This window comes from Crinia signifera, chromosome 9 (genome assembly GCF_055691185.1).
Source record: "Crinia signifera chromosome 9, ASM5569118v1, whole genome shotgun sequence".
Lineage (NCBI taxonomy): Eukaryota > Metazoa > Chordata > Amphibia > Anura > Myobatrachidae > Crinia > Crinia signifera.
The window spans coordinates 153071255-153091665 of NC_139225.1; the positions used below are offsets into that span (position 1 = coordinate 153071255).

At 46.9% G+C, this 20411-nt stretch overlaps 1 protein-coding gene across 2 annotated transcripts in view; it reads right to left on the reverse strand.

The window, feature by feature from the left end:
* Positions 1 to 2645: 2645 nt before the first annotated feature.
* Positions 2646 to 20411, reverse strand: part of LOC146036352 (class I histocompatibility antigen, F10 alpha chain-like) — a 143452-nt gene continuing 125686 nt past the window's right edge. The window contains exons 4-8 of one of the 2 annotated variants that reach the window (XR_014460805.1): positions 15226 to 15498; positions 13868 to 13966; positions 9166 to 9234; positions 5778 to 5826; positions 2646 to 4226 (exon numbers count right to left, since the gene is read on the reverse strand). Coding sequence is in view for 1 of the 2 variants with exons in the window: in XM_083160306.1 (XP_083016432.1) it covers positions 5780 to 5826; positions 9205 to 9234; positions 13868 to 13966; positions 15226 to 15498 (449 nt within the window). In the remaining variant the exon portion in view is untranslated. The remainder of the gene's footprint in view (positions 4227 to 5777; positions 5827 to 9165; positions 9235 to 13867; positions 13967 to 15225; positions 15499 to 20411) is intronic. The other variant, XM_083160306.1, reaches the window with a different exon arrangement.

Sequence of the window (20411 nt, forward strand, 5' to 3'; positions counted from 1 at the left end):
AAAGGAGGTAACAAGGTATGGCTGTCTACCAGAAGTTCTCGTCTACGTGTTCCTTTAGTGAAGTTTGCATCTTGTTTCATTTAGTTATTCCTGATAACTCAAATTCTCAACTCAGTTATCTGCAAAGTAAAAACATCAAGTTATCTACGGATTCCTAATTCTTTTCATGTGTCATTATTAAAATCATGTATGCTAAACAAATCCTCTCATGCCATACCTGAATCTCCTGAAGTTTCTATCCATAGGGGCATTAAGTACGAAGTGGATTACATCCTGGACTCTCGCACCCGGTACAAAAACTTACAGTATTCTCTACAGGAGAAACTATGGACCGGAAAAAAGATCCTGGACTTATGCCTCTGAGGTACATGCTCCCAATGTGGTGAAAAATCTTCACAGGAAATTCCCAAGTAAGCCTAGAGACTGTCCTGAGGCCACTCGTAAAAGGGGGGTTTACTGTCACATCCACCATGGCGTTTGCCCAAAACCCCTGTGTAGTGCTCAGCCCTGGACCCTCTGGGTACACTAAAACCATGGCGCTCACCTCTGCTCATGTCTCTGGCTTCACAGGGGTACATGTGGTCGCGCTGTCACCGCGTGGTGACACCGGCGTGTTGTGCTCCAGTGTCATGCAGGATATGTGTAGCATGCCGCCATGTGTGTTTGTGCCTGGTCAGTGTCTGTGTAAAGGCCGGTGCTTGCGCAGCTGCGTATCATTAGGGCCGGCTAGAATCTGTCGCCCTCTCTGGCGGGCGCCATCTTCTTGGTTTCCCCAGTCACTCCTGCACGGCTCCGCCTCACTCCCTGATTGCCTGACCAATCCCGGCACAGCTCCCCTGGTAAGTACTGACTGCTCAGGCTAGTCCGGCAGTCAGTACAATGATGTCCACCCTGCAGCATCATTGCTCCCATCTGGCTCTGTAGCACTCGCTACGCTCCTGAGCTTACTCGCTCCAACCTGGCTCTGTAGTCCTCACTACAATCCGAGCTTCTCCTGGAAGAGATCCTGCTGGCCATTCACTGCTTCACGTACCATCGGACTCTGCTTACCGCCAATGTGGACCATGCAAGGTCAGGCTCTCTAAGGGGTCTCACCTTGCTACACTCCCGACGATTACTTCCACGGTTACCTCTGGCAGCAGCCACGGTCTCACACAGCAAAGGACAACTCTTCTTCGTCATTCTTCATTTACCATCATTCTTCAAACAACCATCCAATCCTCCATTCTTCAAACAACCATCCAATCCTCCATTCTTCAAACAACCATCCAATCCTCCAATCATCCAATCCTCCATTCTTCAAACAACCATCCAATCCTCCAATCATCCAATCCTCCATTCTTCAAACAACCATCCAATCCTCCATTCTTCAAACAACCATCCAATCCTCCAATCATCCAATCCTCCATTCTTCAAACAACCATCCAATCCTCCAATCATCCAATCCTCCATTCTTCAAGCAACCATCCAATTCTCCAATCATTCAATACTCCAATCATCCAATCTCTCAATCTTCAACCAATCATCCAATCCCTCAATCTTCAACCAATCATCCAATCTCTCAATCTTCAACCAATCATCCAATCTCTCAATCTTCAACCAATCATCCAATATGCAATACAATCTTCATTCGTTCTCCAACCCATCCAATCTTCAATTCCTTCTACAATCTAAAGACTTTTATTCAAGTTCCACTCTTCAATTATATTGCAATATTCTTCAAGGACCAAGCTTCATCATGTATTACAATAACTTACCCGACAATTGACTTTATATTTGCATATCTGCCATATACCATTTATCTCATCATTATCACTGTTTGCAATGTCCTCATTAAACCCATTATATTTTACTCTTATTGTTTTCTCTATTCTGTCGTGGATGCAACCTCCATACGTCAAGGCACCCAGCTTACGATATTCTCCAGCTGGTGCTACTCCAGACGTGACAATTACAATGTCTAAGCCTATGGAACATTTATATCGCCAACTTCAGTGAATTTATGAAATAAACATTTTTATTTAACAAATCACTACAACATCATTAGAATAATCTGTAGTACAAAGTGTTACATTCGGAGCTATAGAACGCGCTCCAGAGCCCTCTGACGTGGGTAATTTATTTCTGCTACAGTAACCCTGTATCTGTACATGTGTGGAAGGGCTTCTTATCACTGGGACACTATTCAGCAGTCTCCACACCTGGACGTGGCTCAGTAGTCACCTGATCGGTCACTAGCCCAGGCCCCAATCCCTACATATGTTATACACATTACATGTATTCTGTCATCCTACGTAATCCCATTACACCCTTCCATCATACCCCATGTCATCCAGTGGTCCCCTCCCGATTATCAGTCCTTTCCTACATGTTCCTGTGTGACCAGATTAAATCCCTATTACTCAGCCCAGAGTCACTCAGGTCACGCAGGAGAGCGGCAGCAGGAGGAAGGTGTATCACTTCCGCCTCCTCCTTCCCTACATGTTCCTGTGTGACCAGATAAATCCCTATTACTCAGCCCAGAGTCACTCAGGTATAAGCAGGAGAACGGCAGCAGCCAGAGTGTCTCAGGTGGAACAAGGCAGCTGGAGATGGAACTCAGGAAATTATTATTAAAATTTAATCATAATAAAAATCCTAAAACATAAATCCAGACACTTTATTGCAGATATGATTTGATCGAAATTAGACAAAATAAATGGAGCTAAAAAAAATATATGAAAAAAGGACTAAGCATAAAGCTGAAATCCCGACACCTTATTGCAGATCTGATGTGAGCGAGAATCCCAGTGACAGTCTGTGATTGAGGCCGGTAACTATACATTGTACACATAAAGGGAACCGGTCATACAGCCAACGTAACACACATAAAGGGAACCGGTCACACAGCTAATGCATACTTGCCTACTTTTGAAAACTAGTTTCAGGGAGATTACAGTCGGTAGTAAAATTTTGCACAGCGCCCCATTGAGGGGGTGTTTCATGCTCCGCCCAAAGGGTGTGTCCATATATGGAGAGATTGTGAAAAGAGGTTGTGAACGTGGCCCCTAGAAGCGTGGGTGTGTACTGCTACATCTGAGAGGAATCTTTTAAGATGACTTATATCCAAATGTAGATGAGCCCAAAGCAGTTAAGACAGAGCTACTATACCTGGTAATGTGCTAGGAAATGGTGCTGATGATTCAATGTAAATGTATCTATCTCTCATTCCTTTTTCCCCAAAAAATGTAACAGTGTAATGTGGGCTAGGTGACATGAGGGAGATTGCTAGACTAATGAGGGAGAGAGGGAGATTGCTGCTATTTCAGGGAGTCTCCTGCAGAATGCAAGAGAGGAGGTAACTATGAGCTAATGTAATACACACAGCTCAGCAATTCTAATATAGGCGCAGATGTGTGTAATGTATATATCACCCCTTACAGGATAACCGCGCCCACAGTAATACCCAGAAGTGGCACCAGGGGGTAGGGCTGCAGCACAGTTCAAAATTCAAATAGGGGAGCCACACCCACTGCCATTCCACACTGACTCATTGGCAGTTGGTGTCTCACCCCTATTTGAATTTTGAACTGTGCTGCAGCCGCCACCTCTGGATCCACCACTGGTGATATCCCTAACCAAATATGTGCTATAATGACTCTGTGTCAGACATGTGGGATCCCCACTGTTACCCCAACACCCTGTATAGACCCCGGAGATTCTCCCTCCAGGTGCAGAGGATGGATAACAGAGAGGCTGCTCTGTCCCTGTACTGGGTACAACACAGAGCACATGATTGGCAGATTAATATATAAGCCCAGACCCCACCTGGCAGGATGACATCAACACCCGACCAATCAGCTGCCAGCTGCACTTACACAAACTGACTGCGTATGAATGTCACTATGGACTTAGAAATTACCCAGAATCCTTTGCATCTGGAAGATTCAGCAGAGGTAACGGTGAGCGACAATAGTGTAGGACCCTACCTCTATCATACACTGGGGAGGGGGGGGGGGTTGTGGGGGGAGTTATCATGTACAGGGATATATAACCTCCATATCACAGGGGGCCAGGTCACTGGCTGCACATAACCGGAGTTACTGTATATGACAGGTTCCCTGTATGTTATACGGCCTCAGATGTACACAGAACAAGCAGAAGACAAGCAGGGGGATGGGTGGGAATCTGTCCCGGTCTATGGCAGCAGCAGCTCTCAGCATCTCTCCTCTGTGCGGCTCCTCCATCTACAATGACAAAGAATCCGATGTCATAGTCACAGAAGAGGCCATAATAGTGATGTCAATATAAAAGTAATGATGTTACTGTGACTGAATTCTGCACTGAGGCAGCTATGTGGAGTTTTTGAAATTCGTTCGGGATATCACCAAGAAACCATCAGCGGTGCAAACAGAAAAATATTGTGAATAACAAAAACAATCATAAACGCTAATAATCTAATTGTGCTAAAGTACAATTCAATGTGCACTAAGAAAATGTACAATAATTGGGAAACTGGACACTTTCCTTATACTGTATGTATCCAAAAATAGAGAAAGAACAATCCTTGGGTCCTGTTAAGGATATGTGTTCTTCATGGAATGATGTAATGTACTCCAATGGATGTTCCAAAGTGATCCAAAGTGATGTGGTTGTCTAAGTTGAGATAAAGCAGTTGTACCCCACTCACACAGGAAAGGTAGGTAAAATATATTGAATGGTAACTTTGCTTTCATGATTCAGAAAGGGAGTACCAGCACTCACTTAGATACAAGATGGACCCCACCCATGAAGGTTTCTTTATGGTCCCCTCAAATGTTAATAATGGCGTACCCCACTCACTATTATAGAAAATGTAGAGTTCTCATAAAGGTATCTTTTTATCGAGCCACCACAGGTAAGTATGTTCATGAAATATAATTAAAATATATATCAGTAGGTTTTGGCCACAAAAGTGCGTACTACCACTTTTCCCTAACAGTGAGTGGGGTACGCCACTATTAACATTTGAGGGGACCATAAAGAAACCTTTCTGGGTGGAGTCCATCTTGTATCTAAGTGAGTGCTGGTACTCCCTTTCTGAATCACAAAAGCAAAGATACTATTCAACATATTTTACCTACCGTTCCTGTGTAAGTGGGGTACAATTGTAAATTTGTACAATTAGATTATTAGCGTTTATGATTGTTTTCATTATTCACAATTTTTTTCAGTGATGTCAATATATCTGATCATTATCTGTATAACATGGGTCCCTCATATACTTATCAGCTGTGACCTCACCTATCTCTGGTTATATAATATACACACAGGATACTGTAACATGTATGTGAAATTACAGGAGGAGCCTTCAACTCTTCTGTCACAGACAGGCAGATATAAGTACGGACACTGACAGGTGAGGAGGACGCTCAGCTGCAGGTATACTGTATACAGACTGCACCCACCTCACTGACACCTATATAGCAGATGGTGATATGTGCGGTCTCTTACACAGGGGATATCTATCACTCTGTCCCTGTCACAGCAATATACATCCAGATATAGTGGTCACTGGCTGCTAATATATAACTCAGACACTTGTTGTTCTGCTGTCAGACCAGTAACTGATACAGAGACATCTACAGATAATAACACCTCTGTATATAATATATACTCCTAATAACACAGATGTACATGTGATACCCCACCTCTACCAACCCGACATCCCTGCCCCCATACATTACACCCACACTACTGTATTACTCCAATAACTCCATTATATCCAGGTGTGAGGCCGTCGCATACTCAGTACTTACACTCAAGCTTTCTCTGCAGTGTTGGTGTCATCAGAGGACGTGTCTGCGGCTGTGAGGAGATAACACTATAGTTATAATACACTATATACACCCCACAGATACAGCAGCCCCCTCACACCGACTGTACAGTGATTACACTATATATACCCCACAGACACAACCAAGCCAGTATGTTTTTCACTTGTTTCTTCTGAAAATAAAGGTTGGTTTCATAGGTAGAAGGTCCCTCAATATTGGATCCCATTTTAAAAGATTGAAATTCTTATTGACAATCTCTTTTATTTGGTGATATTCGACATTAAAGGTTTAAATAAAGAAATTTCTGTATTTTCTATTTGTTTTTGTTTGTGTTTTCCATTTCCATTAAGACAAAATCTTAACAGTTCCTGCATAAACACAGGAACTGTCCTTTAGGCACATTTAATTTACGGGGGGGCATGGTAATGTGCACTGTGAAAGTGTATCTATGAATTTGACCTCTTTATTGTAGTTGGATGTGTGTATCTGGTTGTCCTTTATAAGAGAAATGCCCAATTAATTGATCTGAGTGGGATGATATGTGTGTGTGTAATTTGTAACTTAAATGGGTTAGGGTTCATGTGAAGGACTGTGCTGAAAGTGCATCCCCATCACAAATGAAAAAGAGGTCATCAATATAACAGCCATAGAGGACCAGGTGTGCCCTATGTCCGCCACCCCACACTAGCTGGCCTTCGACCATGCCCATGTATAGGTTGGTGTAACTAGGGGGCAAACCTGGTCCCCATGGCCATACCCATCACCTGTAAATAATAAGTGGAATTAAACAGAAAATAATTGTGATGTCAGATGAACCAGATGGAATCCAATAAAAAAAAAGTGATATGTGTGTCACTGAGGTCACCATCGCATTGTAATCTGTCAGATATAGCTTTAAGACCCAAATGATGTGGAATGTTTGGTATATAAACTTGTGACGTGGTGTGTGAGAACCGCATAACTGTCTCTCCACTCGACATCCTTTATTAGATGTATCTTTGATGTGAGACCTCATGGGTGAGTGATGTTACCCAAGATTATAAAAAAGAATCGACGGTACTTGTTTCCTAGCACGGCGCCCATCGTGGGTCATCGCATACCTTAACTTAAGGTATGCGATGGACGCGACTGACGCGATTTTTGGTCTCTTTTTAGCCTTTCCAGACAATTAAAAACTGACGCGATTTTAGAATGGCATACAATGGACCCGATTTTACATAGGAATTTAACATTGAATACAATGCATTCAATGTTAAATTCCTATGTAAAATCGGGTCCATTGTATGCCATTGTATGTATGGACCTGATTTTACATAGGGAACAATGTTAAATGGCCCAATGGACCCGATTTTTTATTGTATACCCACCCTGATGGGTAATTTGCATGTCAAATGCCCCCCCCCCATGATGAACGCCAACCCGAAGCGTGGCGGTATGCGTCCTCCGACCTTTTCATACCCCTACTATCCACGTCGGCGTGGACTTGATTCTATATAGTGTGGTGAGCACAGCGAGCCACCGAGCCCGAAGCGTGGCAAGCGCAGCGAACCCCACGAGGGGACGCATAATACCTGTGAAGTAATGCGTGTCCCCTCGCGGGGCGCGTTGCGCTCGCCAAGCTTTGGGCTCGGTGGCTTGCTGCGCTCGCCACACTATATAAAATAAACTCCATGCCGACGTGGATAGTGGGGGTATGGAAAAGTCGGAGGACGCGTACCGCTGCGCTCGCCACGCTTTAGGTTGGCGTTCATCGTGGGGTGACGTTAACAATGGAAGGGCATTTGACCCATCAGCAAGGTGATACAATGAAAATTGGGGTCTGGGGGGCATTTAACATTGGGCCCAATGTAAAATCGGGTCTCAGGGACCATTTTACATTGGTTCCAATGTAAAAATCGCGTTGATCGCATCGCATGCGATTTGGTTGCATGGGATGCGATCAACGTGATTTTTTAGGACCCGATGGATACAATTTTAATCGCTGGTGCCGTGCTAGGAAACAAGTACCGAATCGACATATGCTGAAAGGTAGGAAGTGAGGGAGTGAATGCCAGATATTATTATCACACTAATATATTCTTATATACTTGGAGCTATTCTCAGAAATAGACATCCGGCCATCCAATATGGTTTCCATCCCAGGACATGGGCCGACAATCCCTACTCATTACATTGTATTTCTCAGAATCGCAAGGACAGACTTGACGACGTGATTGTTTGTCTTATAAATACTGCACTGAATGATATAATCAAATTACTATATATGTATTTTATCAGTTTTTGTATTAAAAGATATTAAGAAATGATTAAGTAATTGGGGCAGGTCAATATTAAATATGTATGCTATGAATATATCGGGTTCGGGACAATGCCCTGAACAGAATTTTTCTTTGTCTTAGCACTAGCCTGAAGAGCATCATTTGTGCTCCCCAATCTGTGGGTTAGGCGTTTAGTATTATTCCATAAATACACTTTCCTTAAGAATTGGACTCTGGCTTCTTCTTGTATCCGGATTGCTGAAAATATACCTTTGACAGTGGGCATTGGAGGCAGTGTGGGGTGTGTAGAAAGAAGCTAAAAGGTGGGTCTTTGTGGCAGTGTGTGGAATAGCTGGAAGGTGGGCATTGGCGGCAGTGTGGGGTGTGGGTGAAAAAGATAAAAGGTGGGTCTTTGTGGCAGTGTGTGGAATAGCTGGAAGGTGGGCATTGGCGGCAGTGTCGGGTGGGGGGAAGTAGCTGGAAAATAGGTATTGGTGGCAGTGTGGGAAAGTAGCTGGAAGGTAGATATTGGTGGCAATGTGGGGTGGGGGAAGTAGCTAGAAGGTGGGTATTGGTGGCAGTGTGGGGAAGTAACTGGAAAGTGAGTATTGGTGGTAATGTGAGGAAGGAACTGGAAAGTGGGTATTGGTGGCAGTGTGGGTTGGGAGTAGCGGGAAGGTGGATATTGGTGGCAGTGTGGGGTGGGGGGAGTAGCTGTAAGGTGAGTATTGGCGGCAGTGTGGGGTAGGGGGAAGTAGCTGAAAGGTAGGTATTGGTGGCGGGGTGGGGGGGGAAGTAGCAGGAAGGTGGGTATTGGTGGCAGTGTGGGATGGGAGTAGCTGGAAGGTGGGTATTGGTGGCAGTGTGGGGTAGGGGGATTTAGCTGCAAGGTAGGTATTGGTGGTAGTCTGGGGTTGGGGGGAGGAGCTGGAAGTGTCACCTAGGTTGCTGAGAAGCCTCACACATCCCTGGACACAGGACATAGCAGTACATTTATTTATTAACAGTTTCTTATATAGCTCAGCATATTCCGTTGCGCTTTACAATAGGAGACAGTAATACCACAAGATAGGTATTTACAGACAGTCAAAAGGTATGAGGGCCCTGCTCACCAGTTTACAATCTATAGGGAAACATCACAGAGTACTCACTGCTGGTGGTCTTGTAGTCAGACGTCCTTCCTGTAATAAGCAGGAGATGGAATTAGGCAGCAGGACAATAATGGTGTCATACAGACCCCACATGGAGACCATGATGAATAAGCAGCTAGGATGTGTAACTGGGATCTAATCTACCAGAGGATTCTGTTATATAAAGGCCCAGATTATAGTCCAGTAATAATCCATGTTACATACATGACACGTGAGGGGGTACATGTAACAGATGTGCAGGATCGGAATTACTCGCTTCTTTTCCCAAAACTAGCGCATTTGGAATTCTCTGGATATATGTTATCGGCTATACAACACAAGTGGGCGCCGATGGCCAATAAGATGCAGTGTTAGAGATCAGAGTAATGGAGCGTACACACTGGGTGATATCTTATACTATATTGTTCTGACTGATATCGCTCAGAAGATCGGCCAGTGTGTATGCGATGATCTATGAAAGATACGCACTCCGGAGGGACGATAACGAGGGTTTCTGTCACCTGTACATGCAGCTCAGTTTTGGCTATGTTGGTCACAACAAGCTGCATATTACTAGGCTCATACTAGATCGTTCATCATCCGGCATATCGCTCAGTGCGATGCACAATATCGTTTGTCCAGGACACCGGAAAGTTCAAGGGAAATTGTTCAGTAATATCGTTCACTGAACACATTGGGCGGTATTCAATGAGCCTGATTCGTCATGTTTTTATGGCGAATTTGTGCTGTTTGGCGAATTTTTGACTAAAACGGTGAATCACCCTATTCAATGACCAGATGGCGAATACATTTCAAGGTTTTTTTCGCAATGATTCACCGAGTAGCAATCACTATCTTTTTATGGAGAAGTGGAATGTGAACTTTAAAAAAAAAGTGTTTTGTTTTTTACATGTGGTGTCAAAAAATCAGGAATTTTATTCTGAGAAGGGGCATGCTACTTTTATTCATGTGCTGTAAGCACATGAATATATATTTAATTTAAAAAAATATATATATTTTTTTTTTTACGCAGCAGCCAGCAGGGGGCACCGGAGCCGAGCCGCTCATTAGATATTCATATATTTACTGCACCCGATCGTTACATATGCACGATTGGGTGTAGTGAATATACCCGGTCCCCTGCTGGCACCCCCGGGGGGCAGCCTGTGCTGCCTGGCACCCGGGGAGCCCACCTCCCCCCCACATACGCTCTGGGGCAGGCAGAGAGACTTCCATCTCCCTGCCTGTCACCGTCCTCAGGCTCCCTGTGGCGTTCGCCGCAGGAGCTCATATTCGCCGGTCAGGGGCAGCGAGCCCCTGACTCGTTGAATACCGGAGCTGGCGAGGCTCCGGAACGTGGCGAATGTGCAGCGAATCCTAAAAAGGATTCGCTGCACCTCGCCGGTATTTATATTGAATACCGCCCACTGTCTGGTGTGTATCAGAGCCAAATTTCCCATTAGGCACATGAGGCATGTGCCTAGGGGCGGCACATGTTTGGGGGCGGCACCTGGATGCCTGTGATAGTACTGTCAGCCCAACATGTACCAATAACTGCAAAATATCCACTGTACTGTACTATATTCCATCTTAAATAGAGTGTAAATGGAGATGACATGCAGATACTGCCCCTGTAACTGTCCTACTTAGTAATATGTATTTAAAATAAAACAACATGTCACAGTTAGTGGCTTTTTTTTAATAAATTTATTATATTGGCTATTATCAAATAAGGGCTTATAAGTAATCAATAAAAATAATACAATTAGTTGGGGGGGGGGGTGTGCGAACATTATTGTTGTGCCTAGGGGCACCCTCATCCCTAAATCCGCCCCTGGTGTGTATGGGTCATAACCCTGATTCCCATAGCTGTTGTGTATGGGAGTGACCCTGACAGACACATCTGCGGCTGTATCCTCCTCTGGAGAGATCAGATTTACACCCCCTAACAAATATATCTGCGGCTGTATCCTCCCCTGGGGAGATCACAGTTACATCCCTGACAGATATATCTGTGGCTGTATCTGTAGCACCCCACTCCAAGGACGGCACGGAGAGACGGGACCCGCGAGCAGCGCCTGTGACCCCTGACCCGCAGGAGAGACGGAGGCAGCAGAGGCCAGGATCATTACTGGCAGGAGCCGGCAACAGCAGCAGAGCCTCTGGTATAAAGGTACTCCATCCTCCCTAGCCCTGGCCTGCACCCTAAGGGTCCACAGCAGGAACTGCCCCATCGCCCCACCAGATTCCCCGGCAGTAAAGGCAGCCATTATTGGGGTGGACATCACCCCCCAGCTGTAGTGCCTACAGATACCCAGGCTAAGGGGCTCCATATAGTAAGAGAGGAGAGCCACTTCTGGGACTAGCGTGGCTAATACTTACAGGAAGTCACCCTAAGGCAGGGGACTTGCTTGTCCCTCTTTCATGAGGATCGTTTGCCAGTAGTGTGCACACTAAGGTAGGGATTAATGTTTACTTGTGAGGATTACTGTCGTGGGACCGTTATTTGAATGCAATAACTGTGTGGATTGCACCAGGGACTACCGTGCAGCATATAGGGTGCCTAGCGCCACCTGGCGGACTTATTGTGTTGAAGCGTCATATGTATAGCAAGTGCCGTAGTGAGGTAGTAACATGTGATTTGAATATTTTGCTCTTTTGTATTGTTATTGATGATTTATTGCTTTAAGTACTAAATGGTATTAAGTGACTGTTTTGCATTAAGCCGTGAATGTCTTGCAGCAACCGGTTTTCATACATTTTCTAAATAAATATTTGTTGCTGCTAAACGTATGAGTATTGTCTTCTTTGTGTCTCCTTGGGTTGTCATATCCCCTGCCACAGGTTTTCCAGAAAGAAGCTTTGAAGATCGGAGGCCGGTGAGTCCACATCAAGGTACGCCATCTTGCATCACACCAGCACAGGGGCGCTGTCACATATCCTCCTCTGGGGAGATCAGTTACACCCCTGACAGATATATCTGTGGCTGTATCCTCCCCCGGGGAGATCAGTTACACCCCTGACAGATATATCTGAGACTGTATCCTCCCCTGGGGAGATCACAGTTACACCCCTGACAGATATATCTGAGACTGTATCCTCCCCTGGGGAGATTACAGTTACACCCCTGACAAATATATCTGAGACTGTATCCTCCCCTGGGGAGATCACAGTTACACCCCTGACAGATATATCTGCGGCTATATCCTCCCCTGGTGAGATCACAGTTACACCCCTGACAGATATATCTGCGGCTATATCCTCCCCTGGTGAGATCACAGTTACACCCCTGACAGATATTTCTGCGGCTGTATCCTCCCCTGGGGAGATCACAGGGTACTTATGTAATATCTGGGCTCCCGTTTTTCTTATGAGACCGCGTCCCCTTGCGGGGCTCTCTGCGCTCGCCACGCTTCAGGCACGGTGGCTCGCTGCGCTCGCCACACTATATAAAATCAACTCCATGCGTAGTTGGATAGTAGGGGTATGAAAAAATGGGGTTCATTTAACATGGGAGCCCAGATGATACATAAGTACCGATCACAGTTACACCCCTGACAGATATATCTGTGGCTGTATCCTCCCCTGGGGAGATCACAGTTACACCCCTGACAGATATATCTGCGGCTGTATCCTCCCCTGGGGAGATCACAGTTACACCCCTGACAGATATATCTGCGGCTATATCCTCCCCTGGTGAGATCACAGTTACACCCCTGACAGATATATTTGTGGCTGTATCCTCCCCTGGGGAGATCACAGTTACACCCCTGACAGATATATCTGCGGCTATATCCTCCCCTGGTGAGATCACTGTTACACCCCTGACAGATATATCTGCGGCTGTATCCTCCCCTGGGGAGATCACAGTTACACCCCTGACAGATATATCTGCGGCTATATCCTCCCCTGGTGAGATCACAGTTACACCCCTGACAGATATATTTGTGGCTGTATCCTCCCCTGGGGAGATCACAGTTACACCTGACAGATATATCTGCAGCTGTATCCTCCCCTGGGGAGATCACAGTTACAGCCCTGACAGATATATCTGCGGCTGTGTCCTCCCCTGGGGAGATCCCAGTTCCAGCCCTGACAGATATATCTGCAGCTGTATCCTCCCCTGGGGAGATCACAGTTACAACCGACAGATATATCTGTGGCTGTATCCTCCCCCAGGGAGATCACAGTTACAACCGACAGATATATCTGCGGCTGTATCCTCCCCCGGGGAGATCACAGTTACACCTCTGACAGATATATCTGCGGCTGTATCCTCCCCTGCGGAGATCACAGTTATATCCCTGACAGATATATCTGCGGCTGTATCCTCCCCTGGGGAGATCAGTTATAACCGACATATATATTTGCGGCTGTATCCTCCCCTGGGGAGATCACAGTTACACCTCTGACAGATATATCTGCGGCTGTATCCTCCCCTGGGGAGATCACAGTTACACCTCTGACAGATATATCTGCAGCTGTATCCTCCCCTGGGAGATCACAGTTACGTGGATGTAACTGTACTGTGCAGACTGGGAGATGAGGTGTGGGATGCAGGTGAGAATACAGATACACCACAATATACATAGTAATATAAGAAAAGCCCCATCTGTGTGGAATGTAGAAACATGAGAAATAATCCAGCATGGCATAGTAACAGCGCTGTAACTGTGACACTTACTCTTGTATATAAGAACTGCAGCAATGACCAGTGCGAGAACAGCGAGGCCTCCGATGGCCGCACCAATGATCACCCCGACTGAGGGGCCACTCCTAGGCTCTGAGAGAAACACAAAGGAGAATATGGATATTAGTCATACTGTACCCATGTTATACACCCCACAATTTACTCGTACCCAAGTCACCAGGAGACGCTACACTTACCATAATCCTGAGGCACAGAGAGACACTAAACTGACCATAGTCCTGAGGCACCGTGTGTCACTACACTGACCATAGTCCTGAGGCACCGTGTGTCACTACACTGACCATAGTCCTGAGGCACCGTGTGACACTACACTGACCATAGTCCTGAGGCACCGTGTGTCACTACACTGACCATAGTCCTGAGGCACCGTGTGACACTACACTGACCATAGTCCTGAGGCACCATGGGCCTTATTCTAGTTCACTTTTTCTGACAAGATCCTTCTTAGATGGACAAAACCATGTGCACTGCAGGTGGGGCAGATGTAAAAAGTGCAGAGAATTAGATTTGGGTGGGGTTTTACTTCAAAGTGAGATCTATATTGCAGTGTAAAAATAAAGCAGCCAGTATTTACCCTGCACAGAAACAAAATAACTCACCCAAATCTAACTCTCTCTGCACATTTTACATCTGCCCCCCTGCAGTGCACATGGTTTTGTCCATCTAAGAAGGATTTTGTCAGAAAGAGTGAACTAGAATAAGGCTCCATGTAACACTACACTGACCATAGTCCTGAGGCACCAACCATATTGCAACACACTGACCATAGTCCTGAGGCACCATGTGGCTCCACACTGACCATAGTCCTGAGGCACCATACTGACCATAGTCCTGAGGCACCAACCATATTGCAACACACTGACCATAGTCCTGAGGCACCATGTGGCTCCACACTGACCATAGTCCTGAGGCACTGTGTGACACCACACTGACCATAGTCCTGAGGCACCATGTGGCTCCACACTGACCATAGTCCTGAGGCACTGTGTGACACCACACTGACCATAGTCCTGAGTCACCATGTGGCACCACACTGACCATAGTCCTGAGGCACCGTGTGACACCACACTGACCATAGTCCTGAGGCACTGTGTGACACCACACTGACCATAGTCCTGAGGCACCGTGTGACACCACACTGACCATAGTCCTGAGGCACCATGTGGCTCCACACTGACCATAGTCCTGAGGCACTGTGTGACACCACACTGACCATAGTCCTGAGTCACCATGTGGCACCACACTGACCATAGTCCTGAGGCACCGTGTGACACCACACTGACCATAGTCCTGAGGCACTGTGTGACACCCCTAATACACATGACACTCACCCCACTTCATGCTGAGTATCTTCTCTAAGCTGCTGTGCTCCACATGGCAGGAGTAACGCTCCTCCTCCCCGGCCGGCACTTCCACAGTGACTCTTTTCTGATAGGTTCCGTCAGGATGGGGGAGGATCCGACTGGCCTCATCAGACAGAACCTCGTCCTGCTCATCCCTCATCCACTTCACATCCACAGCTCGGGGGTGAAACCCATACACCTGACAGTGAAGCTTTGTGACCTCGCCTGACCGGTGACCTGTGACCTTCACCTCTGGGGCAACTGAGGAGGAGAGAGGAAATGTCACTACAAGTACCAGCATACCCAGTGGCACATGTACTGCACAGGAATAACACTAATAATATGTATATTGTACACAATTCTCACATAGAGGCCTGGTTACCAATGATCACATCTCTAATGTGATGTAGGGGTGATATTGGCCTCCCAGGATCACATTGCAGAATGCAGTAACATTAGGAGTATGGATCACCCGGCACCGGCAGGGACAGTGGCTGTGTAAGGAGACCATCCCTGAGATGTGCTCAGTGTGGTGTCCGGGCCTCCGCACATGTGTAGTCAGTGTTACCACCATGCACAGCAACAATGTCCAGTGGTGGGGTCCAAGAAGTATAGACCATAGGCTACAATGGGCTACTATAATCTGAGGATTGCAGTAGCAGCGGTGACAGTATACAGCAGCATTCATGATATTACTACATCTGGCAGCAACTAATCCCCCACAGGCACATACAGTATGGGGGATGTGGTAATGGCAGGAATGGAGCAATCACGGCAAGTAGATACTGGAGACACTGTGATACCTAATTCCTACATCGGAGGGATACTTCATATATGTGATGTAAGGGGCCCCTGATATAGGGAACAGCAGCCCCAGACTGGTCAGTACAGGGCCAATCCCACTATGAGGATGGGTAATAGCCCTACTTATAGTGCAGTCATTCATGGCCTGATGTTATATGTAAGGGGCCCCTGATATAGGGAACACCGGCCCCAGACTGGTCAGTACAGGGCCAATCCCACTATGAGGATGGGTAATAGCCCTACTTATAGTGCAGTCATTCATGGCCTGATGTTATATGTAAGGGGCCCCTGATATAGAGAACACCAGCCCTAGACTGGTCAGTACAGGGCCAATCCCACTATGAGGATGGGTAATAGCCCTACTTATAGTGCAGTCATTCATGGCCTGATGTTATATGTAAGGGGCCCCTGATATAGGGAACACCAGCCCCAGACTGATCAGTACAGGCCCAATCCCACTATGAGGATGGGTAATAGCCCTACTTATAGTGCAGTCATTCATGGCCTGATGTTATATGTAAGGGGCCCCTGAAATAGGGAACACTAGCCCCAGACTGGTCAGTACAGGGTCAATCCCACTATGAGGATGGGTAATAGCCCTACTTATAGTGCAGTCATTCATGGCCTGATGTTATATGTAAGGGGCCCCTGAAATAGGGAACACTAGCCCCAGACTGGTCAGTACAGGGCCAATCCCACTATGAGGATGGGTAATAGCCCTACTTATAGTGCAGTCATTCATGGCCTGATGTTATATGTAAGGGGCCCTGATATAGAGAACACCGGCCCCAGACTGGTCAGTACAGGGCCAATCCCACTGTGAGGATGGGTAATAGCCCCTACTTATAGTGCAGTCATTCATGGCCTGATGTTATATGTAAGGGGCCCCTGATATAGGGAACACCGGCCCCAGACTGGTCAGTACAGGGCCAATCCCACTATGAGGATGGGTAATAGCCCTACTTATAGTGCAGTCATTCATGGCTTGATGTTATATGTAAGGGGCCCCTGATAAAGAGAACACCAGCCCCAGACTGGACAGTACAGGGCCAATCCCACTGTGAGGATGGGTAATAGCCCTACTTATAGTGCAGTCATTCATGGCCTGATGTTATATGTAAGGGGCCCCTGATAAAGAGAACACCAGCCCCAGACTGGTCAGTACAGGGCCAATCCCACTGTGAGGATAGGTAATAGCCCTACTTATAGTGCAGTCATTCATGGCCTGATGTTATATGTAAGGGGCCCTGATATAGGGAACACCGGCCCCAGACTGGTCAGTACAGGGCCAATCCCACTATGAGGATGGGTAATAGCCCTACTTATAGTGCAGTCATTCATGGCCTGATGTTATATGTAAGGGGCCCCTGATATAGGGAACACAAGCCCCAGACTGGTCAGCACAGGGCCAAACCCACTATGAGGGTGGGTAATAGCCCCTACTTATAGTGCAGTCATTCATGGCCTGATGTTATATGTAAGGGGCCCCTGATATAGAGAACACCGGCCCCAGACTGGTCAGTACAGGGCCAATCCCACTATGAGGATGGGTAATAGCCCCTACTTATAGTGCAGTCATTCATGGCTTGATGTTATATGTAAGGGGCCCCTGATATAGGGAACACCGGCCCCAGACTGGTCAGTACAGGGCCAATCCCACTATGAGGATGGGTAATAGCCCTACTTATAGTGCAGTCATTCATGGCCTGATGTTATATGTACGGGGCCCCTGATATAGGGAACACCAGCCCCAGACTGGTCAGTACAGGGCCAATCCCACTATGAGGATGGGTAATAGCCCTACTTATAGTGCAGTCATTCATGGCCTGATGTTATATGTAAGGGGCCCCTGATATAGAGAACACCAGCCCCAGACTGGTCAGTACAGGGCCAATCCCACTATGAGGATGGGTGATAGCCCTACTTATAGTGCAGTCATTCATGGCCTGATGTTATATGTAAGGGGCCCCTGATATAGAGAACACCAGCCCCAGACTGGTCAGTACAGGGCCAATCCCACTATGAGGATGGGTAATAGCCCTACTTATAGTGCAGTCATTCATGGCCTGATGTTATATGTAAGGGGCCCCTGATATAGGGAACACCAGCCCCACACTGGTCAGTACAGGGCCAATCCCACTATTAGGATGGGTAATAGCCCTACTTATAGTGCAGTCATTCATGGCCTGATGTTACATGTAAGGGGCCCCTGATATAGAGAACACCAGCCCCAGACTGGTCAGTACAGGGCCAATCCCACTATGAGGATGGGTAATAGCCCTACTTATAGTGCAGTCATTCATGGCCTGATGTTATATGTAAGGGGCCCCTGATATAGGGAACACAAGCCCCAGACTGGTCAGTACAGGGCCAATCCCACTATGATGATGGGTAATAGCCCCTACTTATAGTGCAGTCATTCATGGCCTGATGTTATATGTAAGGGGCCCCTGATATAGGGAACACCAGCCCCAGACTGGTCAGTACAGGGCCAATCCCACTATGAGGATGGGTAATAGCCCTACTTATAGTGCAATCATTCATGGCCTGATGCTATATGTAAGGGCCCCTGATATAGAAAACACCAGCCCCAGACTGGTCAGTACAGGGCCAATCCCACTATGAGGATAGGTGATAGCCCTACTTATACTGTAGTCATTCATGGCCTGATGTTATATGTAAGGGGCCCCTGGTATAGAGAACACCAGCCCCAGACTGGTCAGTACAGGGCCAATCCCACTATGAGGATGGGTAATAGCCCTACTTATAGTGCAATCATTCATGGCCTGATGCTATATGTAAGGGGCCCCTGATATAGGGAACACCAGCCCCAGACTGGTCAGTACAGGGCCAATCCCACTATGAGGATGGGTAATAGCCCCTACTTATACTGCAGTCATTCATGGCCTGATGTTATATGTAAGGGGCCCCTGGTATAGAGAACACCAGCCCCAGACTGGTCAGTACAGGGCCAATCCCACTATGGGGATGGGTAATAGCCCTACTTATAGTGCAGTCATTCATGGCCTGATCTTATATGTAAGGGGCCCCTGATATAGGGAACACCAGCCCCAGACTGGTCAGTACAGGGCCAATCCCACTATGAGGATGGGTAATAGCCCTACTTATAGTGCAGTCAATCATGGCCTGATGTTATATGTAAGGGGCCCCTGATATAGAGAACACCAGTCCCAGACTGGTCAGTACAGGGCCAATCCCACTATGAGGATGGGTAATAGCCCTACTTATAGTGCAGTCATTCATGGCCTGATGTTATATGTAAGGGGCCCCTGATATAGGGAACACCGGCCCCAGACTGGTCAGTACAGGGCCAATCCCACTATGAGGATGGGTAATAGCCCTACTTATAGTGCAGTCATTCATGGCCTGATGTTATATGTAAGGGGCCCTGATATAGGGAACACCAGCCCCAGACTGGTCAGTACAGGGCCAATCCCACTATTAGGATGGGTAATAGCAATACTTATAGTGCAGTCATTCATGGCCTGATGTTTTATGTAAGGGGCCCCTGATATAGGAAACATCGGCCCCAGACTGGTCAGTACAGGGCCAATCCCACTATGAGGATGGGTAATAGCCCTACTTATAGTGCAGTCATTCATGGCCTGATGTTATATGTAAGGGGCCCCTGATATAGAGAACACCGGCCCCAGACTGGTCACTACAGGGCCAATCCCACTATGAGGATGGGTAATAGCCCTACTTATAGTGCAGTCATTCATGGCCTGATGTTATATGTAAGGGGCCCCTTATATAGGGAACACCGGCCCCAGACTGGTCAGTACAGGGCCAATCCCACTATGAGGATGGGTAATAGCAATACTTATAGTGCAGTCATTCATGGCCTGATGTTTTATGTAAGGGGCCCCTGATATAGGGAACACCGGCCCCAGACTGGTCAGTACAGGGCCAATCCCACTATGAGGATGGGTAATAGCCCCTACTTATAGTGCAGTCATTCATGGCCTGATGTTATATGTAAGGGGCCCCTTATATAGGGAACACTGGCCCCAGACTGGTCAGTACAGGGCCAATCCCACTATGAGGATGGGTAATAGCAATACTTATAGTGCAGTCATTCATGGCCTGATGTTTTATGTAAGGGGCCCCTGATATAGGGAACACCGGCCCCAGACTGGTCAGTACAGGGCCAATCCCACTATGAGGATGGGTAATAGCCCTACTTATAGTGCAGTCATTCATGGCCTGATGTTATATGTAAGGGGCCCCTGATATAGGGAACACCAGCCCCAGACTGGTCAGTACAGGGCCAATCCCACTATGAGGATGGGAAATAGCCCTACTTATAGTGCAGTCATTCATGGCCTGATGTTATATGTAAGGGGCCC